Consider the following 26,203-nt stretch of genomic DNA (forward strand, 5'->3'; position numbering starts at 1 on the left):
CAGGTGTCTTTGTCATCTTCTTGAAAGTGTCACAGGATCCAGAAAAACACTTTGCATGTTGTCAGTCCCTCTCTTGCTGCTGATTGTTTTACAAAAAGTTACAAAAACAGTGTTAAACGATATCCTTATTTAAAAGACATTTTGAATCAGAAAGTGACATTTGTTCTTTAAGCTGCCGCACAGTTATAGAGATTACAGTTTGACAGGACTGAGCAGAAACCCCTCTCCTGTAGCCTGCAGCGGCTGTAGCTGTGATGTGCAAAGCGAGCAGGAGGGTCCCATATGGAGAGCCGGGGCAATGCAGTGCGACTGACTGAGCTCAAACTCACAGCTCCACTGAACATTTAACATCCAGACCCAGCTGGCCTGAGCAGGCTGGGCTTCTTTCAGTGCGTGTGCACTTTACATACAGTACATGTGCAGGGATGGAGACACTCATTTGCAAGAAGTGTGTGTGCATGTCCATATTTCTGCAGTCCACACAGAGCAGGCCTAAAACTGGATCACACACACAGATACACAAGCCTACACATCTCTTTTTATTTTGATTTTAAGTTTGATAGACCCTACTCTCACTTACAAAGTTTTATTATGAAGAACCCTCCCACCCTCTGCACACACACACACACCCACAGAAAGAGATTGCAGCAGATTTCCTCATCACACACGTTTGCGTTTACAATCACAGGAGATATAAATGTGCTTTTTGCTAATCAGAAAACAACTGGCTAATTTAAAATAAACCTGATAGAAACACGTATAAAAAATAATAATTTACCTTTCATCACCCTCCCTTATCTCCCCCTGACTTCACACATACATACTGATGAACACACACGCACACACACACATGCACACACACAAGCATACTATTGAGGGGAAAACAGGATCAGTGAAATAGAAAATTGTTTCAAACACAAAGTGGAAAACAATTTTAATGAGCCTGAAAAGGTAGCCAAGGGGAGGAGAATCACACACACACACACACACACACACACACACACACACACACACACACACCAGCACAAATACATATGCTCCAACACTTACACTGGATAAAATCCCTGTGAAGTGCAGCTCATTAACAAACTCTGAAGTATAATTGAAAACTGAACGTGACAGAAATAGTTAAAGTACACAGACGCCCCCACTCTGCCGCCGCTGACCTGCCTATGTGTGTGTTCGTTCATGCTTTTCAGTGTGTGTGTGCGTATGTGTGTGTGCGCTGCCAACAACCCAGCGACCTGATGAGGCTTGCAAGACAGGCAGCAGTTATTTCCACAACAAAAGGCTCAACAGAAATAGCACAAAGGTTACACCTGAACCAACGCAGATGAAATTACAGAGAAACAACAAGCTGCTCCAACTGATGCATGATAACAATGGATAAACATGAAGCCTATAACCACACTACAAATATGATTTTTACATACCTGAGTTAAATGTTAAAAAATGAGACTATTATGACAGCTCACCTCTGTTTGAAAACGGTTTTGTACTTTGTGTGGGAAGAAATCAAAGTGTTTACAGTTATTTCCTTTAAAAATTCAACAAACTTTGGAAAACAGAAAAGTAAAAGTTTTAAAACACAGAACATCAGTGCCTAATGATGTCCTCTTTAGTGAAATGTCCATTAGTGCCTCTCACTCGTGCATACTAAAACTCTCTTCCTCACACACACACACATAGTGGACACACAAACAGGCCAACATCTGTGTGGGAGATGGTTCAAAATACTCCATGGTAGCAGCAGTGCTCAGCCTCACCAAAGCGTGTTATTAGCATCCGACACCTCGCAATGCTAATGCTGACACTCCACGCAAATGACTGTAATTAAACACCAAGCACAAAGTAAGCTTAAAACAATGAGGCAGCAGCTCAGAAACACGACTCAACAACAGAGAAGCAATTAGGAAAAGTTGGAGAACAATAATCCTCAAACAATCAAACACTGGAGTGGATTACAGACCATCTGCTCCTTTCACTGCTCGTCTTGTGAGATCTTCCGTCTTTGTAAAGTTTCTCATGAGCTGGGCAAAGTACTTTAAAGAAGCCCAGAGTTTTAGTATCTGTAGTTCATGTTTCTGGTTATGTTTTAAACCAAACTCAGTCAAAAACATTACCATAAAACCTTATCCATGTAGTCATGAATTTCTGTCGAAATGCTTGCTTGTGTTGTACATCGCTTTGGATAAAAGCGTCTGTAGTCAGGACATACTGTTACCTTTTTCCTGTGTCCTAGAATTTATACACTCAACTCTAAAACATTCAACACAGCTGACAAAGACACACAAGGAAGAACAAATGCGAAGCTGTGAATTTTAATTTTTGGTACTAGAAAAATATGATGTCAGTATTAGGGATGGGTACCTTTCACATTTGAAACGCTACAGTACAGATGCCCGGTACCTGGCAATCGGTACCGTTACTCAACGGTACCAATTATTTTCAGAACTTTTTGGGTTTTATGTGGTGAAAATATCAATTTGTTCAATAATGAAATATCATTTATTTATTACAATTTAACAAACATATTCTTCAATATATAAACTTGAAATGCTGTGTTCATGTGGAGCGTGGAAAATCGCCCACACTTCCACTCCCTCGCAGCCACAAGGATGCTTTTAGGTGCCTAAACATGGTACCTTTTGACTCTAGACGAATTGATACCTGGTAATTTTGACAAAATTTGGTACCTAATTCGGTACCCATCCCTTATTAGTATTATATGAGCTTTTATCTATCTCAATGCCAATGTATTCAGTTCATCTACAACACAGCTGTTCTAGCTCTAAAGGGATAGGTTGTCATTTTTTAAACTTACTGGCTTTGTCACTGAACTTAATACAAGACTTGTTTTAGTCTGTTTAATGGAAAAACAACAAAAAGGACTGTGTCCTAGCATTAGGAACAGCTCTAGACCTGGAAATTTACCCCAAAAATGAGTACAATTAATCCCTCCTGCACCACTGTTGTTGAAAAAGTTGATATCAGAAGTCCTGCCCCTTCTGAGGTTTGAATGATTGATGAAAGAGAAGTCACAGTCAGTATGTTTACATGCAGTTTAAGAAATCAGACAATTAGCTTAGTCAGCACAAGATCAGACTATTAAGATGCATGTAAACAGCTCAGTCAGACCGAGATTGGACTGAGCATAGCTCGACTGACACACGAAGATAATGTGATTGCTATATGACTGCGGTTGGATTTGTCAGGACTCAGCAGATCTCTGAATGCGTCAGAGTTACGCACAAGCCATGGTCGTCAGAATGTTGCTTCCTCTTTGGGTGAACTGAAACTACTTCAGTCCACGCAGCTTCAAAATTAAAAAAAGGACACAGCACCACCTATGGACATTCAATAGGTAAGACATTCTAAGGCAGAGATTGGGTTCTCTTTTCTGCATGTACAAGATTTACAAGACTGGATCCCTCGCTGTGACTTTATGATCAAGCTATGGCGTTAGTTAGACTGCTGCATGAATGACTCGAGAGACACAGGTTCAGGTTTGACACCGAGTGCTGAAACTGCTGAACTGCACTGGTAAGAAAAGAAACATAAGCTAGACACAGGCCCTTACGCTCAAGTTTCAGGGCTTTTAAGATGTTGATTGGTGGATTTTGTTGCTTTTTTGAAAGAGCTTTATGAGCCATTTTTCTTCACTGGTCCCATTCAAAAGCTCTTAGTCCCCTGGTAAAAGCTTCATTATTTTAAGCGCCTTTTCCAGCAACTGATTCATTACTTTCAGAAATTATAAGTGCTGACTAATTGCATCAGGAGCAGGGTGGGTCTTGTCTTTCAAACAGTCAAAGCTTCTGGCTCCAAAACAATCATTGTTCCTTTTTTTATATCCCTGGTTGTGTGAGCGTGCTTTGAGTTCAACTCATTCCTTCTGTTTATGACTGTTTCTCATCCTCTTCAGGTCTCTTTACATCACACTGCTGGTGCTGGGCTGGTGTTGAGAATCTTACATTGTGTGTCTGTGTTTTGGAGAGGTTACCTGGTGTGAGTCACGATGTCAGTGAGAGCCCCGCCCTCCAGAAACTCCATGACGACCCACAGCTCGTCTCCCACTAGGTAGCTGTTGTACATGTCGACCACGTTTTCGTGATGGTAGTCCCTCATGATTACCACCTACAGCGTACACACAAGAAAGAAAATGACCTATATTTACATTCAAATATTCACTTTATGTTATTATGTACCAGACTTGGTCTGTCACATGATACAGAGCTAAAATAATATTCATGAAAAAATATAAAGTATTTGTAACAAAAAGATTAAATCTTCAATGTTAAACATTTAATTTGTTTATTTAATTTAAATTACGCTATCGTTATAGCTAATATGTACATGTTCTGGAGGCTTAACTGTAAAAGGGTTAAATCCAGGGATTAATAGGATTACACAAAGCAAATTAATTCCCAGCTGAACACCCGCTGCTTCACATCTATGTTCACTCTACACACACTGACATACAGAAATGCATTCCTTATCTGCCTCTTCTTCAAACACACACACACACTCTCACAAACTGTCACACACACACACACACTCAGGCCTAAAATAGAGATGAGCAATAAAGCCTGATAAAGAAACTCTGAGGGTCGCCCTTCACTCAATTAATATTCTCACCCTAAACAAGCAATCATAAAGATTGTTTTTACATACGATTATAATTTCAGCAGCTGCGAAAGTAACACAGTGCTCAATTTTCAGTATTTAGCGTGCTATGAATAGAAGAATACAGATGAATAAATGCATAGCCTTAGGTTTTACAGTGTGAGCGCTACTTAGGAAATAATGTGATTGCAGATGTGGAGGCTTGCTGGTGGTTTGATTGTGAAATATACGGATAAATGTCAACTGCGTAGAACAAATTAATTTGTTTTTCTCATTAATATACATTTCAGTGTTCTGCTTTGGGATAGTGAGATGTAATGTTTTATCTTTGGCCCAAAATGATTCACATCTAATGATGCTATTTAAACCAGCTTCACGCTATCAGCATTTGATGACTAAGGTGAGCTCTGACCCAACACGTGATGAGTGAGGCTTCTTTTTTAGTTTTGGTCGAGGTGACCAACAGTAACCAGACTCCAAACTGATGCTGCTTTTAGGCCTGTCACGATAATCAATAAATCAATTAACCGAACGATAAATAAAAACGTCCTCGGTAAGTTTGCCTCGATAAGCTGACACGTGCATGCTTGTTTGTTTCCCTCCTCTCTTTCCAACAAAGAGGCTGAATGAGAAGACTCGTCTATCTTTCCTTACATCGGGGTGCATAGGTTCTATAGCGGATATAGCGGATTTATAGCGGAGTGAGCATCTGTCAAAAATGCAATCTCTGGGGTGAAGACGGGGCTGCTCGCGTGTACACACGAAGAGAGCTGAAGCGAGCGTCCTGAGGGGTAAGGAGGAAACACACGCTAATATGAGTGATGGCACAAAAGATACGGTTCTTAAGCCGCCTGCCACAGTCCCAGTGTGGGAATATTTTGTTTTTCATCAGAATGAACAAAGTGTGAGCTCATGAACACCAACGAGCTGATATGTGGCATTTGTTTGAAAATAGTGGCAACGAAGAAGAAGAGGGAGGTGCAGCGGACAATCCGCTGCACCTCTTTGACAATCCGCTCTTACTGAGGCTTTTGGTCTGCAAAGTAAATAGAAATAAAAGCGCCAAATGGTGGGCGCTCAAAGACAGCTACATTGCCAAAGAAATGCAGCCCTTCAATACGGTTGAAAGCCAGAAATGTTAAAAATGTTTGACAGACAGTACGGATTGACTGGAAAAAAGTACATGTTACAAACAATTCAGGAACTTTATGAACTCCCTTTTATTTAGGCTATAGTTTTTATTATTGTTGTTTTTTTTTGGAGTTTTGTTTTTTCTTTAGAGACAGGGTCTATGTTTTATTGTTTTTGATTAGTATTAATTATTTTCATTGACATGAATTTTTTTTCTAAAAGAGAGTCCATTTCATTTTCATTGTATTTTTTTCTCTTTCTTGTTTGTTAAATTTATTATATTTTTTGTTTAATTTATTTTATTTAAAAGATCCTGACCTTTTAATTACAGTTAAATACTCTTAAGAAGTTAAATTTTCTTGCTTTTGATATGGTGTACTCACTTTATTATCCTATTTATCATAATTGCATCAATGAAAAAATGAAAAAAACAATCAAAATAATATTGACAATAATATCGTTTATAATAATATTTTTGGAAAATTATCGTCTAGCAAAATTTGTTATTTTGACAGGCCTAGCTGCTTTGTTTAAAGTGTAACCTTAAAGAATCTCAGGGATGTTAATCAGTGTTTAAATTCACAGCTGAAGGTGTGAGCACGCTGGAGATTAGCGCACTGCAGTTCAGTCCAGCCCACCTCATTAAAGAGCAGCTCTCTTCTCTGCTGTTTCCTGAGGTCCATTTTCTTCACGGCCACCTGCTTGCCGCTGTGTTTCTCGCTGGCAATGCACACGATGCCTGTGGAGCCCTCGCCGATTTTGATAAAGCTGTCCAGGTATTCCCGAGGGTCACCTGCACACAAATACATGTAAAGCTTAATCTGGACCTCACATTACAAAGTTTTAAAAAAGAGTTGATGTAAGGTATGTTGTCATAACTCCTCGTCCTCTTTGTCTCACCTGGGTTGACGACCAGTTGAAGTGCGGCTCTGAACTGCTCATGGGAGACTCTGGAGGGTTGTGTGTCAGAGCTGGACCCCCAGGAAGGAGGAGGGTAGGCCCCCGGTGGGATGTAGGGGGATGAAGGCTGTGAGTAGGCGCCCTGTGTTGACACACAGAAATGTAAAATGCATCTTTCAAATTCCAGTTTACGACAATCATCACAATCATCCTGAAAAACATCAGTGCAGCATGATTCTTGCTCCTTTTCAACCTTGATTCAATGATCCTTTGGTGTCTTTGTCAATAATTACCTGAGGGGTGTACGGTGGGCTGGGCTGAGAGGGAGGATGGTGATAGGGTGAAGGTTTATAATGGTGAAATACAGGGGGGTAGGGCAGGTGTGCTGGTGGGTATCCAGGCGGCTTGGGATGGCTTGGAGGCTGCTTTAGAGGTCCTCGGGGATAGGTGTCACCACCTGTAACCTGGGGGCTGCCGTCACGAAGCGGACGCTCGTAGTCGCCCTGCAGGACACAGAACAATAGCAGAGACATTGAACATGTGGATCAGGATTTACACGGCAAAGGATGCTTCAGTGTTGGCCACATCAGGATCAAACATAAACTCCATCAGCAGGTGTTTCTGCAGGTTCATTAGTCTGTCACAAAGCTAACAGAGAGGATTTAGTCCACAGGACAGGGGCCATTCATTAACATTACTCCTGACAATGCTCCACAGCTCCTTCATTTATCAAACAGGAGCACAGGGAGCACCCGATGTGGGACTCACATCTTCCTACAGATCTCAAAAACTCCTGAGTCTCCTTGAACGCAGTGAAAGCCCCACCCCACACAAACAGAGTGACACACACAGCTAAACTCAGAAGGACCTATTAAAAGCTCAGTTGTATGACTCAGCAGAACTGCTCTGACTCATACTGGGTCTCACACAAACACATCCAAATAGAGGAAAATCTTGAGGAAACTAAACACTGAACACTTTCTGAAAACTATTTAAGTATCATCTAGTATATATGTACTTAATATGCTTATTAATGACCAAATTTACATTTTTTAAAATAAAAAAAACAGCTTTTTGGCATCTTTTTAAAGACTCCAGCAGTGCTTTGTGCATCAGTCCAGAAAGAGAGAAAATGTAACAAACACTAAAACAAGAGTCATTGAATTTCCAATAAGCAGAGCGTCCACTTTAAACCCACACAAGAAGCGACTGCACTGTAGTGGAAGCAGACCTGGGGATTTTTGCGGTTTTATTGGTAAGTTAAAAGTATTTATTGCTCCATAGGAGAGGCAGAAAGGAAATACAGCAGCTCTCTATTGTGCAGACTTTTTCTCCAGTTGGGCCAATGAATACCAAAACAGTTAGAATAGGTCAAAATGAAGACACCATGGGCACTATGTTGTCTCACATTAAATAAAATGGTTCAAAGTATGATGGTGGACTGACAAAAAAGGAAAAAATCTTCATCCTGGGTTGGTATAAGGGGCATGATCAATTCTGGATGTTCAATTGAAGTTTCAGAAAGTGTGTTGACTAAGAGATAATGATGCTGGGAGCTGCTTCTTTACACGAAGCCTGTTCTTCATAACAGTATTCACCATACACTAACAGCAAACCTTAGGATGCACCAATCAATCAATCAGTGATGGGTATTCAACACAATGTGTTGTTTCATAAACATCTCAGAATTAGAAGAAAAAGGTCATGGTGGAAAAAAAACACAGCGTCCAAACTCCAATGTGGACTAAAATTAGGGATGTTCGATACCTTTTTTTATTCAGACCGATACCAGTATGAGTACTCTTGAGTACTCACCAATACTGCTAGTACTTTTGGTACAAAAATTTTGATTGAAGACAGCACAGTGACTCTGCCATTAAGCCCAAAGTAAAGCACAAATAACTCTCTCTGAGTTTACGTCCTTTTTTAATAAATCTTTAAAAAAACAAAAAAACAAAAGTGCAAAATAAAACTAAAAATTGTCAGAGTTTAAGTATTTTCTTAAAGTAAACCAAAGTGCAAAATAAAACGGTTGAACTGTTAACCCTCCCTGGCTCATTCATGTTGTCTGAACAGGCAAGCAGCAACCTCCAGTATAAGAATATGGTGAAGACAATGAGACAATGCTGAAGTGCTAAAATCTGCTGTTTCTCAGGTGTTTGCTTCAGGCTGGCTCAGGAAGTACCAGCGGTCACATACACAACAAGCCAAAAAAAAGCTGTTTTCAAAGCAGAAATTAACCTATTTACAGCCTGGTTCAAAAAACGTCTCCTGTCTGACTCGCTTATTTTATTATCCGCACTCACTGTACGGGGATGATTTTTTTTCTAACGCGGCGGTTTAGAGGATATGAAGATCACAAGCTCAACCAATCAGAGGCACAGGTCAGGTCACATGACTGACAGGCCCCCTATAGCTGTACTCGAAGCGCTTGCCACTTCAAATACGGCAGCGATTCCTGATTTGCTTCCTTTTCCGTTTTGGAAAAAGATGGGTGACATCAGGGACTACATCCATGTTTTATACAGTCTTACGACCTGACACACATTTGCAGCAAGTAGTGGCAACTACTGGCGAGGAGGACTTGCTTGACGTAACATTTTCTTGCCTTGACTGTTGGCTGCTGGTATCAGTAACCTTCTCGAGTGCCGATACCTTGAAAAAATGCTGGTATCTGCCCGATACCGATACCTGATACTCGCCCATCCCTTACTGAAAAACTTATATATTCCTTTTAATGTTCATTCAGCAACATTTTTCCTTACATGAATTCTCAAGGGATAAAGATGATAAAAAAAATCCTGCTCTTTCCTTTTTCTTTATTGTTTCTCTTGGTACCGATCACTCTTCCTCTTCACACACACACTAACATATACACACATACATACACACAAACAGTACCGACAGGGCAGGAGGAGGAGTCTTGATGTGTTGGGATGGTGTCTAATTACATGGTGTGAACTCTTTTAATCAATCATTCTCAGGCAGGTGCATGGAGGAGGGAAGAAGGGAGGGGTGTAGCTGCCGGGACGGCCCCGTCTTGAGCCCCCCTATCGCTGGCCGGCACTGCTGGCTGGCTGTCAGCCAAGGGTCTCCTGATCCATGTTGGTTAAACGCGCATTAATCTGAGTTTGGCAGGGTAATCAACAACCTAACTCAACTGTGAAATTGAATTCCGCGGTGGAACATCGTTCGGCCGGTTTTATGCTAAGGCTGCAGAAAGGGAAAGTGCCGCAACATCAATTTGTCACCGAGAGCTGCGGCACTGAGCTCGAATGCCACAAAACACAGAGAGAGGGGAATGAAAGAGAGAGGGAGTGTGCGTCTTAGTGTGTGTGTGTGTGTGTGTGTGGCCAAGTCTCCATGCGGTCTACTGTTACATCCCCACCGGCTCCAAACAACAGCAGGAAAAAAGACGGATTTACTTCAGCGGTGTGAGTGGGCTGAATGAGGGAGAGAGAAGAAAAGGAGGAGAATGAGAGGAGAGAAAGAGAGGTGGGTTTGTTACAGGGTCCGTGAGCCGAGAAGAATAGTGATTCTTAATCTGCTGGATGACTCCTTGTTTCTCTTTTTTCTCACAACTGCTACAAAATCTGCAAACCTCACAAGACAAATTAGAGTGCTGTTGTTCCTGAGCCAGCTTTCACTAAGGCCTGTTTCTAAATAACAATTGAATAAACTGTTAATTTTTAACAATACTCTAAAAAAAAGTCCATCAGAGTTAAAATCATGTAGCATTTTCAGCTATTTGGACCAACACATGAACATTTTTAAGACTTAAATCCATACATTCCTGTATAAACTGCTCATTCAGGAAATCAAATGTGCCTCTTCAGGTGAAACGCTGCAGAAAAAGGTGATAATAATAAACAATGTGGGCAAAAAATGACCTTCTCCTGCATCATTCCCAGTCCTGCTAGACTTGCACTCTCTGCAGTGTTATTTTTTTCTATGGATGGCTATTTACTGAAGCATGCAGGTTAAATGGCTTTTCATCAAGGCACCCTGGGATCTACATCAGCAAACCCAGTTTTCCTCTCAAGCAACTGGACCTGCTGTGTGTGGAGGAGAAGGGGGGTAGTTAAGGCTGTTGTAGCAGTATGCACACCTGAATAATGGTCTTAATGGGGCACTAAAAGACTGTATACAGAAATGATCTGAAGGAAATGTGATAGGAGGACCAGTATCTCTGTGACTTCCCCCTGCTGCCACCAATTTTTGCCCCCCCACCACCTTTTCTCACATCTTCTACAGTAGCCTCTCCAGTTCAGTGTATTATTATTAGAATAAAAGACTCAGCAGGAGGAGCCTGCGCTGGAAACATATGGCTACATTACACAGCAATGATGCATGTGAGATTTGTTTGCTCTCGTCTGTCTGAGTCTCTGTGTGGAGAAACCTCTGGAGTATTTCAGTCACTCCAGCTGCTCCACTGGAGCACATCACAGGCTGCGTCAACCTCTCTTACAACAAGAGGGTTTCATTTACAGCTCGGAGCTATAAAACATGAGATCTTTGTGAGGTCATGTTGCTTCAGTTTTTAACTGACACATTCACACCCATCCATACACCACTGACCAACAGTGGGAGAAATTCGGGGTTTAAGATCTTGTTCAAGGACACTTCAGCATGTGACTGTAGGAGCTGGAATCAAACCAGCATTTTATTTTCCATATAGTCATTTACAGAATCAGATCACAGCAGAAGTGATTTAGTTACTTCTCTAATAAATAAGGCCTATACCTTGTTTTTTTTAATTTAACAGATTAAACAGCCTAATGATATTTAATGAATTACATAACGGGATGTCATTTGTACGTCTTTGCGTTGACATTTCTCCTCGCACTGTTTTGCACACAACAAAATTCAGCCCCATCGCATTCAGACACACAAACACATCTACACATGTACACACACTGACAAGCTCATTCTGTATAGCTGACAGAGAGCTGGGAAAACCACCACAAGAAACATTTCATCATCAGTGGTCCTGCAGAGGTCTCAAACACCACCTTGTCCAATGTAAATGTCCAGTTTCATGTGAATTTGTCCTGCGAGGGGTTACTAACCACAGAGTTTCAGAGGGACTATTTTTTTTTAGCTGGATAAAGTATTTCTATTTCTACTTGTCATGTCTTGTCATGACCAGTAGCATGCGCACCGTGGTGACTTGCCACAGCAGAGGTCAAACACTCAGTCTACCCCATTCATTTAAATGGAGCTATGATCAAACTTTAAAAAAAGAAATACTCCTCGTACAAATGTTTTTCGTATCCGTATGCTGTGGTCATATGAAGTTATTATTTGGCTGTGCTGTGTCCAAGTCCTCTTTTTTCTAAAAATCTTTTGAAAATAAGGTTTTTACATCATGTTATAATATGATCACAGTAAAACAAACATGTATTTTATTTCAAAGTTTCCCAGCTGTGCTTACTTCTGGTCACGTCTACCACGATTTCATTTTGCCCTGATATTTATTTTCTTTTTTATCTGCACTTATCGATGTCACTGCCTTACACTTCTTAATCCTCTCAACTCTTCTTTGTGCCTCCTTTTGTCTAGTCTCTGTAGCTCTGTGATTCAGAGCTTCCTGGTCGATGGTCAGCGTGAGCATTAATTGATTTGTGTGCAGAGAAAGTGGCTCCTCAAGAGGGGGTGATTCTGTGCGTGGCAGCACCTGCCTCCTTCAGGGAGGACTAGATTAACAGCTGACACTGTCTGTCTGCCAGGAAGGCAAGTCTGTATAGAGCAAGAGTGAAGCTCAGGCAGAGAAGGAGGGAGACGGGGGTTGAATAGTTTATATGTACTGCAGCTGGTGAATTGATTTTAATAAATAATTCTACCTTATAAGACAAATGTACAGTTTTGGTGTTTGGTGTAGTTACCTTGGTTAAGGTCTGTGAGTTGCCGAGACTCTCCGAGAGGCGGGGGTAAGTATAAGAGCTGTATGGATGAGTCTGTGGGGGGTTCTTGAACGCTCCACTGGCTGCATAAGGGACATTTGGCTCCTGCAGTCCAGACCCTGATCGAGACCTCTGCCTGATAGCTGGTGTAGGGCTGGTCTGCGTCACATAAGAACTCTTAGGCCGCTTGTCATATTCGTCCCGTAGGCCGCCGTAGCTCCACTCACTGTCTGGGTAGTTAATCTGCTCGCTGTGTAGCGAGGCTCGAGACGGTGTCCCCACTGAAGTGTCCCTGTAGTCCTGACTGGATGAGCCACCAACCGATGCCCGGTAGTAGCCACTGGAGCCCACCCCACTCCCAACTGTGGAGGCCACCTCATCTGCTGAGCGCCCTTTGCTCTCCAGGTAGGTGTGGTAGTCAGGGGGGAGCTTGCCATAGTCTGATTTTTGGGGCATTGCGTCTGGATAGAAGGGGCTGCGGATAGGGTGTGAATGACCATTCTGCTTAGTGAACCGGTAGTGCCTCCCAATGGCCCACTCCCCATCAATGGAGAAGTTTGGCCTGCTTGGGTCCAGAGAGAAGTCCCTGCTGGAGGTGTCGAGGTCACAGGAGTAGCGGGAGTAGTAATGGTTGAATCCATTCTCCTCTGGGGCGTTGGGATGACCGCTGACTGAAGGTTTGGAGCTAGCTCCTGCCTGATGGGCGCCTGGCGGGCTCTCTTTACGCAGGGAGTTGGAGCGCGTTACTGAGATGTTGTCGAACTCTTCTAGCAGGCCATTAATGGAGGCATCTTTGGGCGGCCGGTTCCCTCGAACAATAGTCTGTCGAAACAAGAAAACATATTTACACTTCACGTACAAGATTGTGTTCAGCCTGAAAGTTACATGAAGGCAGCCCTGATACTTTGGGTTGCAGGACATTCAATTTCAGTTTAACCATTCCAGCCTGAAAACTGAATAAATGAATTGAAATCCCTATTTGGTTTAGGTTATTCAGCTCAAGTCATTTCAATTTCCAAGTTGGAATTTCAATTCATGTTGATATCAGGACTTAGTGACAAGTATGAAATCCATCATCACTTGCTCCAAATGAATCTGGTGATCTGCAAGAACAGCAGGCCACACAACCACTGTGTGTTGTGAGTAGAGATGCAGCCAGAAAATGCATGAAGATAAATGAAGGGATTCCTCAGATGCTAAAAGGAAACCAGTGGTGGATTGAAGGAGCTAATTCCTGCCCCATTTCCCTCGCAACAGATTAGCTTCATCTTCAGTGGGCTGATCGGGATGCATTAACAGTCGTGACGTTCTGCACAGCGCTCATGAGGTGCACGAGCACACCGGCACACGCTAACATGAGAAAGAGAGGAGAGACAGCAAACACACACACACACACAGACACACATACACACTCACATCTGCTTCAAAGCAGAGGCAGCTTGAACATCAGGGTGCTGCTGATCCCCTCCTACCTTGTGTTAAACCCTTTTCACGGATGTGTCGTGAGTCATTGGGGAGCGGGTGCTACAGCACTGAGCAACACATAGGCTGGATTTGTGGTGTGATGGTGAGGATAACCACCTCCATCCAGTAAAAATCGTGAGCGCGATGGCAAAAGCCAGACACGGTGCTTTCATCCACCTGTCTCTGTGCCACTTGGACATTTCAGGAAACTCTGCATTACATCTATAGACACATGATGCGTGACTGCTGAGAGCTGAGAGGAGGACTTAAAACTCTTACACAACAGATCCCAGAGATTTTGTGATCAGACTTAACCGGGAAATTTATTTTTGCACATCTCACTGTAATTCAGTGGTGCTTTTCAGCCTCTAAGTACCTCAAGTATCAAACCATCGAGTCAGGATCTTGTCGTGTTTGGTTCTGTTTTGTAAGTCCTTCATGCTTTTCGATCACGACTTTCCTTTCCTCATTTTGCTCATACCTGGGTTATCATGCCATGAAGAATTTGTTGTTTCCATCATTCTTTAAGACCTTTTCCCCACACAGTCTTCTCACTATATTTCAAAAGTAACAGAAGTTATCTAAAAAAGTCTGCACAGTTTTTCTCCCTGGAGATTCGTGAAGGTAATGGGTTTGTTAGAGCTGTGGGAAAAGAGAGTGGAATAAAGATGATATAATCATGAGACGCTAAAAAAGGTAAATTTCATCCAGCTGAAACCTCATTGACCTACTTTGTCATTACAAACATTTTTTTTTTTGTTCTTAAGAAAGTTCCTCAAAAAAGTCTGAGTCTCATCTAGGAAACCAACTGCTGATGTATTTTAACTCAAATCAGGTAGACTACAATCTCAAGTATTCATGTTTGGTCCCCCTTTGGTAGATGCAAATATTTCCGACCCCACCCTCTCAAATATCAGCATCTGTAACTAAAATTCAACAAACTCATCTGAAGAAACGTCAATGTCCTTCTTTACACTTCAAACAAGTCTTGTGTTGATTTCTCTTCCAAACACTACACATTGTATCATCTGTCAGTCTTTCCACCTCTAAATGTGTCTGCTGAACCGTGCTCTCAGACCTGACAGTGTCACATCAGCAGGTCCTTTGACACTGTTTGACAGCTCTCACGCCTCACTGTCTGTCACTTCACTGGCACACTCGTCTCCGCGGTAGTTATTCCGTGTCACATGTGCTGAGGCTGAATTTCATAAGAACTGGATAATCATCATATCTCAGCAACAAAGTGCTGACACTGAGATACTGTACATCAAGACTCCTTTAACCTGCAAAATGTCACGACAGGACGATCACTTGCCCTACCCTGAAACACATTACTGGCAGAGTTCTTACTGGAAAGTCTCTCACAATATTTCATTCTAGCCATGGCCTGGTTTGAAATTATCCAGATACCATCACAAAAAGTCAAAGTCAGCTAAAGATATGTGGTCTGTGACTCTAAATCCTTGTAATACACTGCCAATACCGCCGCCAAGGAGTTTATGTCATGTTTTTGGGAGTGTGTCTGTTTTTCTGTGAACAACATAACTCAAAAAGTTTTGAACTGATCTTGATGAAATTTTCCAAAAATGTTTGAAATGGGATTAGAAATGAGTCATTAAATTTTGGAGGTGATCTGGATCACCGTCTGGATCCAGGACTTTTTAAAAGGATTATTTATCATTGTGACCTAAGGCCGTTTTCACCATTTGTGTATATAACTCCACGATAAATGGTCAGATTGCTTTGTAAAACAATACAAGACAAGGTCACCACCTAGTTTCTAACAGATGTAAAAGTATGATCCACACCCTGGCCATATTCTGAATACTAATATCTAGAATTTGAAATAAGTACAAACAAATTTTCACACAAACCTGCAACTAACACCAAATTGTAGCAGACAGTCTGCTGAAAGGGAGTATAGCATTAAAGTAGGACTAAAGTGTTGCATGACAATCACAAAATGCTTGGTGGAGGTCTGCGCTCTCTGAGTGATTTTCTAGTTAGTATTGCAGATTGGGATGAATACTGCATGGGGACATCCGGTAATTTGGTGTGGCACATTTCTATGCCTATAAATTACTCTCCATCCTGAAAACATCAGTTTTAACCCAACAGACTGCTCCGGACATATTAAATTTGCAGTTCCTGTCCAGTGCCTGGCTTAGCAAGCCAGGTCGGATAGACCTGCCAACACTCCTGATTTAGGAGGGAAGCTGACTTGTAATTTCTCCCAATTTACCCTTAATTTTTAAGTAAGGTCTTGTCATCTCTAGTATTTTTTTAAGTCAAAACAAGTTGGCTACTTGTTCCTTACATTCAAACCTCAAAAAGCATCTAACCCTCTCCCTCGAGTTGGTTTGATCCAAAGACACAGGTGTAGGAGATCTGTGTGCCTCTGTGTAACCTGCAGTCAGAGAGGATCTCCTGCTTGCTCTTTGTTAAAAAAAAATGTGTCATCATGATTGTAATCATAACTTATGTGTCCACCTGCTTTTCTACCCTCACTAAAGGACAACCACAATTTATTTGCAGCTCCTCTCTTGAGCAGGCTGAGCGAGCCAGGTCAGATACATAGTAACGCCTTCACTGCCGGTAACGTGTCAGAAAGTTTGAAATAGTAATTAATTAGATTACCCGTTACTGTTAAATGCTGTTATTTTTAACCCCCTTATTCCCAATTCTGTTATATGTCCGTTCTTCAAATAAATGTGAATATTTATAGTATCTGCTGTCAAGTTGGAGTCTTCTGCCTTTTTTTATGTCAGTTTCTCTTTCGTACACAGGAGAACACTCACTCACAATTTCTTATAGATTTTTATTCCCTTTTCATCTAGTTTTCTTAACCTTTCTTTTTTCCAGTATTTAAAAAAAACTACCTGAATGCATCCAGTCAATGTTTTGGTATTACTAAAGCTGATTCTATCACACACAATCTCCCTCTTCTATTCTGTCACTCAGTAGGTACACCTCCTCCTATGTCTCTTTAACACTCTGCTTGCTTTCCTCTGTTTCAAACTTATAGGCTGTTTGGTGCTGTGACCTGGAACCCAAGGTGAAATGGCCTATAAAAGCGGTGAGTTAAGTCTAGCTGAGAGGATATAGGCTGCAGGACGGATGGTCTTTTAAACAGGATGGTGAGTGGAAATCCATCACGCTGTGGACAGATGTTGCAGTGCACAGAGCAGATCCAGGATCACAAGTCATACAGTCATGAACAAACAGCAGGGGGTCTGCTCTTTATGGCTTAAGCTGAAGTCACACTGCTGCAAATAATCATTACTGCTGCTTTTGTGATAAGGAATATTTGCACAACCTCTCAACTGGAGTCCTCTGTAAGTACTTTTTCAAAGGACTGCATTTAAAAAACACAGATGAAAGCAAAGCACCAAGAGGTCAGAGGGCAGGAAGTTTAGATTTGTAAATAATCTTTGAACAAATTTGTAATGGTAGTAGGAAGTGGGGTTTTGTTTGTTTGTTTGTTTTTCTTGGATGAATAAATGCAAGGCTTATTTTCTTTTTCTTACTCTGTCTGTTTGGTTCTTGTTACTTGAACAGCTTGGGTCAAAAATTTTAACAATTAAAACCATCAAACTATTGTGTATACAATATATATATAAGATCTGAAAAGACTTAAAAATAACTTATTTACTTTTTAAAACCTGAGTGAACATACTGATAATTTCACAGGGGCAGGTCTAAAAAATATTTGACAGGCCAGACAGATACTGCACGGCTACGAGAATTCACAACAGGAACAACTACAAATGTAGTTCCCAGGTTATGCAAATACATTGAATTAAAGATAAATATTTAAAACATCTGTGAGCAAGTTTTAATTTTTTTTTCAACAGACAAGTTGCTAGGATTCTGCTTAATAACATAAGTAAGAAAAAAAAGGTCTTCCTCAACAAGATTTAACTGTTTATATTGTTATCTTTATTATCTGTAGCTAAGGCTGTGGGGTAACAGACAAGCAGTATGAACAGCTTTTGTTTAATTTTGTTAAAGGCAAAGACGTTTGGTTAGTCAAAAGTGTTGTGGTTTTTTTAAAAAAAAATTTGTTTTGTTTTGTTTTGTTTTGTTTTGTTTTGTTTTGTTGGTTGTTGGTTAGTATTTTTTTTTACCATCACAAAATCCATCTCACTCTCATACAGGACCCGAGTCGTAGAATAAAATGGCACCACATCAGAGAGGGCACCAGAATTCACTTAAGCCTGAAAAATACTCACATAACCTCCAAAAAAATCAACAGAGAACTCCAACAACTACCTAAAAACTGCTAATAATAAACCCCTGGATGGGGTGGCCGTTCAGTTCTGAGGGCAGGGCCACCCCTGGTCACTCTTTAGCCCCACCCCTGTGAGTAAACTGATGTTAGCTGTTTTAAATGCCTGGTGTCTTTTATTAAGAGAGATTTCTAAAAGTGTTAGCCCTTGTTTCATATTGACATTGAAAATAAAGCATTGAATGGCTATGTTGAGTTTGTCAAACTGCAACAAGTAAAATAAGTCAGCTGTCTGCTGTACTTTTGATTTTTTTTGGTTGACCTACAATGTAGCTGACTCACATCATGCTATGCTACATGGACACGGGTGATTCAGAGCTAATTCAATTGGCACACAACAGTAGGGAGTGTCAGTTATCTAATAAAACATCATCATCCCATTTGGTTCATAATCAATACGAGCGTGTCAGGGAGCGTGTCAGGGAGCGTGTCAGGGAGCGTGCCAGGTACACAGGGCTGAGCGAGAGAAAGGGGGAGGGGGGGAGAAAGAGAGAATATGAAAGCCATGAGGTGAAGAGGGGGCAGAGGGGAGGGAGAGACAAGGTTAATTGTGTGCCAAATCACTGTCAAACGTTCAGCATCAGGCCTGAAAATCTTCCCGTTAATTTGAATTAGGGCTCTGATACTGGCTTCTGTATCCCTTCCACCCCCCTCTACTTTTCGCTCCCCTCTTCTTCACCCCGTCCTTACAGCTCTGTGCGAGCTCCGTGCATGGGTCGTGTTCGGCGGCGGCTGTGACAGCAGCCATATTTCACCCGCGTGCAGCGTTGGCCTGTCCTTTGGTGATAAGCTGTAATAGATCTACTCTCCACTCACTACAGCCTGTTCAAGGTAAGCACAGGAGAGGGGCAGCGGAGGGGAGGAGGGGTAAGTTGAAGAAAAGGAAGGAAAGGAAATAATGAGGAACTCAAATATAAAGAAGGATAAAAATGTAGGAAATAAAAAAACGGGATGATGCAAAAGTAGTGACTGAAAAGCAGAGCGGCAGGAACTCAGAGAAGAGGGACAGAGGGAGAGAGTGACGAGGGAGGGGAGGGAGGAAGTGTCGTGGACCGGGAGCCATGAAAAATGAGGCTCATTGGGAGATAAGGGAGGATTAACCTTGCTGGTAATGAAGGGAGGGTGTGATGGGAGGATGGAGGGAGGAAGAGAAGGAGAGATAATTAATGAGCTTGCCCTTCCCGTGACTCCTCGCTAGAACCCCGGTTTGGAGGCTGCGCTTCACTGCCCAGCGGGGTCCTGGGACAACTGAGGAGCTGAGAAAGAGAAGGAGGAGGAGGAGGAGGAGGATGTACTTCTCTGCTGCATGGTTCTGCTGCACTGCTGTTTCATCTGCTTTTTCTTCTGAGACTGTTTGTTTATTGGGTCTACAGAAACTTCTCCTCCACATTCTAAAGCACAAGTTTTTCAGTGTGTTGGCTGAATTTAACTGATCTAATTTAAGGGCCAATTAATTATTGTGTAAAACTAGACTGAAGAATGTGTCACTGACCACTCTTTTATTTAAAAGTGTTGATGGTTGTTCAGAGCCGCCAAACTCGAGGTCTAGGCATCCTCATTAGAAGATACAGCTTTAACGTAGGATGTCTTCCAGGACACAAAAATAGGAAAGCACACACTTAATTGTCTTTGTCTATCACCATGATTACTGAGGCAGATAACGGTTTACAGCTCTGAAAAATTAGTGTTGGATGGTATGCCAAAAAAAGTGTATCACTGTATTTTTTTTAATATTGCAAAGGTCTTAGGGTATATCGGTAGTGATAGTAATACTAATAAAGTTTTGGCATTCGAATAACCAAGATTTATTGCAGTTATTTACAGAAAACTGTGGGTGCAGTTCATGTCACCTCTGTTTTATGTTAAACTGTGACTGACCCACTGCTCTGCTGCACGCACACAGTGTTAAGTTGCACACAGATCACCCCATAGACCCAAGAGTGGGACGCCACAAGGACAAGAGACGGTGAACGAACATCTAAAACATTTTCTTTTGATGACGTGCAATCTACCCTCGGGCACCCTTGGTGTACAGGGTAGGACATAAGGATTCACAAACGCTATACGTTACGGACACGTCTCAGAGCACCCAGCTATGAGTAGCGCGAAAAAACAGCCGGCCACTAAACTGCAGTAAAAACTCAGTTTACAAAGTTTGCTTCTTGTTGTCACGTTTCAAACAACAGCGTTACATAACTGTTGATAAATACATCACCTCATCACTTTGTTCCCTGTAACAATTTGTTTTATACAAAGAAAAGAAGTGTTAAAAATGAAGATCTGCTCTCCATTTCTTTGCTTCAAAATAAACACATGCCTTGGTAAGAGTCACATCCTCACAACAGTGGATTGCAAGTGTTCATTGGAAACAGAGTCTTTATTCCTGAACAGCACTAGTTTCACAAGATAGTCCTCACAGTACATTTAACAGTAAGGAGATAACAGGGGGGTCCACCTCGCTATACCACACAGCACTAGTCATGAATATCTATATCTATATCTATATCTATAGATAGATAAACTTTATTCCAGACTCATGGTCCACACTACAGAAACTAAAAACAAAACACACATATATATATATATATATATATATATATATATATATATATATATATATATATATATATATATATATATATATATATATATATATATATATATATATATATTTGTATTATATCATTAATTTTATATTAGATCTTATCATACTGTATTGTTTGGTTTTGTATGGTATCATTTTATATTCTATCGCAATGAATCTTATTTTATCCTATTGCACTGTTTCATTCTATACCTGACTGTATAAATTCATACCCTTTAAAATCATACTGTATCATAATCTTTTAGCCTTTGTTTCTTAATTTTGTTAGTGTACTATATTTGTTTGTATCAAAATAAATCTTATGTCCTTTGATATCTCACTACACTGCATCACAGCCCACTGTATTACAGTAAATCAAATTGCTCTGCATTACATTGTATTAATCTCCCCGTATCATACTGTTTCACACTGAGTCCATGTTTTAACGTTTCACCCTGTGTCACTTTTGTATCCATTGTTTCATATCACTTCACTCAGAAAGTAAGAGAAATCAAGGATGGCCAATGAGAAAGGTTCAAACAAACTCAGAAAGCCAATTACAGCGCAAGGTGGGTCAAAAAATCAACAAAGATTCAGATTGAGGTTAGATTTAGTTTAGTAAGATTTAATGCTAGTGTGTAAAATATTAATATTATACCACATGCCTAAATGATAGGAACTGTCTCTATGGTTAAAACAAATGCAGAGCTACTTCTCATAGACACACACACACACATACACATACAGTATGAAGCATGACAGGTTTCAAAAGGCGCACACATACACAACAACTGAGGCAGATGTGTAACTCCTCCCATTTTCAAGTCTTTAGTCACACATGAAAGCTCATCACCTACCACACCCCCCCTCTTTCTGCTACACACACACACACACACAGAAACACTCAAACACACACACACATACAGAAACACACAAACACAATGCAAAACATCGCCTACTCAACACACCCACTCCAAATTCTCTATTTTGCTATAACAGAACCACATAAAATGATATTTATTGGCCGGATCAGGCATGATAACACGCTTTTATGAGCTGTTGTGCAGAAATAAGCCCAACAGAAATGTTCTCCTTCCTCCACTCACATATCGCTGTTCTCCCTGATTGTGCGTTTAATCTCAGACTGTTGGTACTCTATTGATTCCTCTGTCACGACTCTCACTGCAGAGCACAAACACTGGTGAATACACACATTGACACACAAAGAAAAACATTTAGCTCACACTACTACTGTTTCTACCAAAGTGTGATGTTCCTCTGCATCACTGAGTGATTCATGAACAGAAGCTTATTCTGTCTCAGAAAGATAACATCAGTGAGCTCTTGGGACGGCAGAAAGGACTCACGATTGCTCTCTAAGTTTCTCCTAAGAGGCCAAACTCTAAAACACTGACCATGAAGAATCCAGTCAGGATAAAATGAAATTAAAAATGTATCAGTAAGACAGAGAATTCAAAGGCTTGCTGTGTAGGCCTGCTGTTACTTTGTTTGTGTTTGTGTCCTCTCTGATGTGGTAGCATACAAGCCAAGAGCTCTTATCTTTCACAACAGCACATGAATCACAGCAAACATTACATGGATTTAAAAGATTATCCCTCACGATTCAGGTAAGCCCCAAGACTACCATGTTTCTATCCTCCAGCCCCCTCTGCTGGATGTGTATGGTAAACACAACTGACTGCTCAGATAAAGATTTATGCCACACTATTCAGCAAATGTCACTTTTTTAAGCTTCCTCTGGATGATAATTACTGTTACCTCAAATGGGGAGTTGATTGATAACTCCTTTATTAAACTACTGGAAATATGACCATCCATCTGAGTGTTTGCAAAATAAACTGATCAAGTTGTGTAAAGTATTTTTTTTAGTAAAACACAATGGACAAACACATTTTGTCTCCTTGATTTAAAAAATGTTCTCTGACAAACATGCACGACAAGGTTTTATTGTCTTATATAATAATTATTTTACACTGTGCCACCGATAGTTTGCTGTAGATTTACATGGTTAAAACAGGTTTACAAGTTAAAAAAAAAGATTTACTAATATCAGGCTGGTGTCTTTGAAAACCCCTAATTTCAGAGCTCCATGACGGAGTACTAAACCAGAGTCAGAGAGAGACATTTGTTCTGTAAGTGTCAAGTTTATTTATTGTATTATTATGCATTTATTGTGATGCTCTTTTTAGAAGAGCCTTTTAACTCAGTGAAGTCATGATTTTGTGTCACTTTCGTGTAACGCAGTACCATCCAACACATTTACTTCACAATCTATAACTCTGCTAATGTTTACAAATAACATGTAACATTCAACTTCTCTATTTAACTTATTGTTTTTAATGGGAAGGGCTGAGAGATAGCTGAGGGATGGTTTAGGGTACAGTCTGGCAGAGCTCTTTCATCAACATCAGGCATTTAAACTAGCATACTGACAAACTGACCCCTAGAGGGGGCAGTGGTGCTTTATTTGTATAAAGAGCATACTTTATTTGTATGAAGATAAAGTTTGTTTTCTCCTCTTTGGGTCAAAATCAAGTGTTTTTGGAGAAACAAGCCTATGCTTACTGTCAATTAAACATAAAAATGGTAGAAACAAACATTTTTCCCTGATGAAAGAAGAGAGTCTACTCTTTCTTTTGGTGTTTACATTTTCATGAAACACAGTACTTGTGGGTCTTAGAAGACCAGTCAAAATGCTCTAAAGCAGCTGGCAGTATGGGGCTCTCTGCACAGCTGGCAGCCAATGAGTTAATATGAAAAAGCACAATGCCAGCTCATAAAGTGTTTTTCTTGTGAAAATTTCAAAAAAAGAACAAAAGAAATAATTCACTTGTCAATCTTACCTCCCTGCTCTGCCCAAAGCTCTCCAACCTTGCATGTAAAAATAAAATCAAGACACCACTCAAAAACATATTATTTGGGACCTAAGTGGTGAATACTTTCAAATGTTTCTATTTTATTAACAGCAGGCTAAATTTGAATTTGAAATTAGGAGGTTGATAATACTTCAAAAAACTCTCTTTAGAGGTCTTAAAACCACTGAAGAGAGTATTACACGAGAGCATTTAGTCAGAGACTGCTACTTTCTGCCACATGGAGTAAAAACATAAGCATACTGTGTCTTACATGATTGAAATATGAATTATTCTGTGGTTGACATCTGACGTAGAGCAACAAGAAGCCCATTTCTGATTTTACATTTGGGGCAGTTCAGGTCCTAGTTGGTCAGTTGGTGTCTAAAACTGAAACCCTGAGCATTAAGGTGAAAAATCAGCTACAGCTTTATCTTATATTACAAAAATATGTAATTATTTTCAGACATCAAAGTTCTGAGTAACTTTCCAGCAGTAAATTTCCAGCCTTATCACATAAAGAGCATGTTGACTCAAATGAATACTGTTCAGCTTCTTTGACAAACCTGAGAGCAGCTGTGGTCTCGTTAAGGAAAAAAAGTTGTCATGAGAGAAGTTTCACAGTTTTACTTCTGTCATCAATGATCAGCATGCAGTCATGTAAGAGAAGCAGGACGTGCACTGTGCTGTGCTGCCCTCTGTTGGCCTGACTGAGTACTTCATTTCTCATACTGTACACTCAAAGTCTGTGACTTCAGCTTGAATTAAATTGATGTGGACGTTAATTTCACTGATAAAAGGGTGAGGAACAGGAAGTCGTCATGTGATCTGATTCCCTGAGACAATCTCACTTAATAACTACGTCAATTAATCCTGACCTGAGTCCGACCTCACCTCAGGTCAGAGCAGAGGCTGACAGGTTGACCTACCTGAGACATGTACAGCAGGAAGCACAGAGCAGTTTCACTGATTTCTTGACAAGCTGAAAATATAACTTCATATGAGGTTTTTGCAAACTTGAGCTGGATTAAAGGAGGGGCAGATTTTAGAGTGTTTCCATGATTAATAGGCTGTGAGCTGACCTGTTTCCTAAGGCCATCCTGCTGCCTGTTAGTTACTGTGCTTAATAACCATCATCTACAGGAGAGGCTGAACACTAAAGGTTTCACTGAAACCGTAGATACCATCTCTGCCTAATAATAAAAGCTGAATAAAAAAATAGGCATAGCTTTAAGTTAGTTTGTGTCATGTAAAGGATTATCTTTGAAAAAAAGAGAATGAAAAGAGAAGCTAAGATTTCAGGGAGTGTCCTTAAAGACAGAGCCAATAATTGGTTAATTTTTTAAAAAAGGAACCTTATGAAGACAATTTTTAGCCATAACACTCATGTAATTTGATGTCATCCATCTTCTGTGGTTTTAATTATTATTACCACCTTGGCTTGATCATCTGAAATTATCTAAGAGTTCTGTGAGTTACTGCAATAAGGATTGTCTTTCCTTACCATCACGGTTGTTTAAAAAAGTCCCAGGTAAAGGTAGAACTTTGATGACCTGTTCTTTTTTTTTGTCTGTTTTAGAGGGGCCCTGATTGTGCGCTGCCCAAACTGAGGTCCAAACAAATGGGGATGCCTAAATTTTTGTTGAAAAAAAAAAAAAATCTTGTCAGTTATTGGACTCGATTTGAGCCACACTCAGGACAATCTCTTTGAAGTGGATTGCAGTGACACCTTTGGCCAGAATCGAGCGCATACTTTCATAATGACATGACTCTTAATAAGACGTGCTTGTTTTGAAAAATAAATGTAGAGCAGATCTTCCTTTTAACTCTACTTTCCTTTGTTCACGACAACTTTTTACACGATACAACGAGACAAAGTTATGTATTATGTCACTCTATCAGAGAAAAACACAGATCTCTCTTCTCACATCTAAATTTCATCAGCCAGCGTGGTGTTGTCATAGAGACGTCAACATGCTGTAAATCAATCCAGCCCAGCTCGACCCGATCAGGAAGCTGAGAAATAGCATTTAGAAATAACCTATATTGGTGCTGATAATTTCTTTTTACGTTGTGGATTACAATCAGGCATATAACTAGAAGAAAGGTGTTTTCATAATCAATTAGACACTCCTCACAGCCCCTTTAAAGTTACTAAATAAGAAACTTCTTCTTACCCCATTGGCAGATTTCTTCTACTCAGTTCAAGCAACCAAGGTTTTATTTTTGTCTTCAAATTAAGACATTTTCTGGACTTGTTAGATGAGTGTGGCTCATATTGAGTCTGATAAGATGTTTTTTCTAGAAATAAGTCATCAAGACTTGCTTCAATGTAAGTTTTTGCTATATAACTCTTATTTAACAGAAAAAAGAGGATGTTTCTGAACTCCTGTTCCTGGTTTTGTTTATATTCTTCATGTGATGCATTTTTGACCCG

General features: G+C 40.5%; 1 protein-coding gene across 2 annotated transcripts in view; it reads right to left on the minus strand.

Annotated features, from left to right (window-relative positions):
* The window catches only part of pak5 (p21 protein (Cdc42/Rac)-activated kinase 5), a 60,802-nt gene that overhangs the window by 5,875 nt on the left and 28,724 nt on the right, over positions 1-26,203 (minus strand). For both annotated transcript variants that reach the window (XM_074685112.1, XM_074685113.1), the window contains 5 exons: positions 12,540-13,379; positions 6,948-7,157; positions 6,655-6,796; positions 6,393-6,547; positions 4,001-4,134 (listed from right to left, as the gene is read on the minus strand). In XM_074685112.1, coding sequence (XP_074541213.1) covers positions 4,001-4,134; positions 6,393-6,547; positions 6,655-6,796; positions 6,948-7,157; positions 12,540-13,379 — 1,481 coding nt within the window. The remainder of the gene's footprint in view (positions 1-4,000; positions 4,135-6,392; positions 6,548-6,654; positions 6,797-6,947; positions 7,158-12,539; positions 13,380-26,203) is intronic.

This window comes from Halichoeres trimaculatus, unplaced genomic scaffold, assembly GCF_033239565.1.
Source record: "Halichoeres trimaculatus isolate MK-OKI-2021-1 unplaced genomic scaffold, fHalTri1.1 fHalTri1_scaffold_13, whole genome shotgun sequence".
Classification (NCBI taxonomy): Eukaryota; Metazoa; Chordata; class Actinopteri; order Labriformes; family Labridae; genus Halichoeres; species Halichoeres trimaculatus.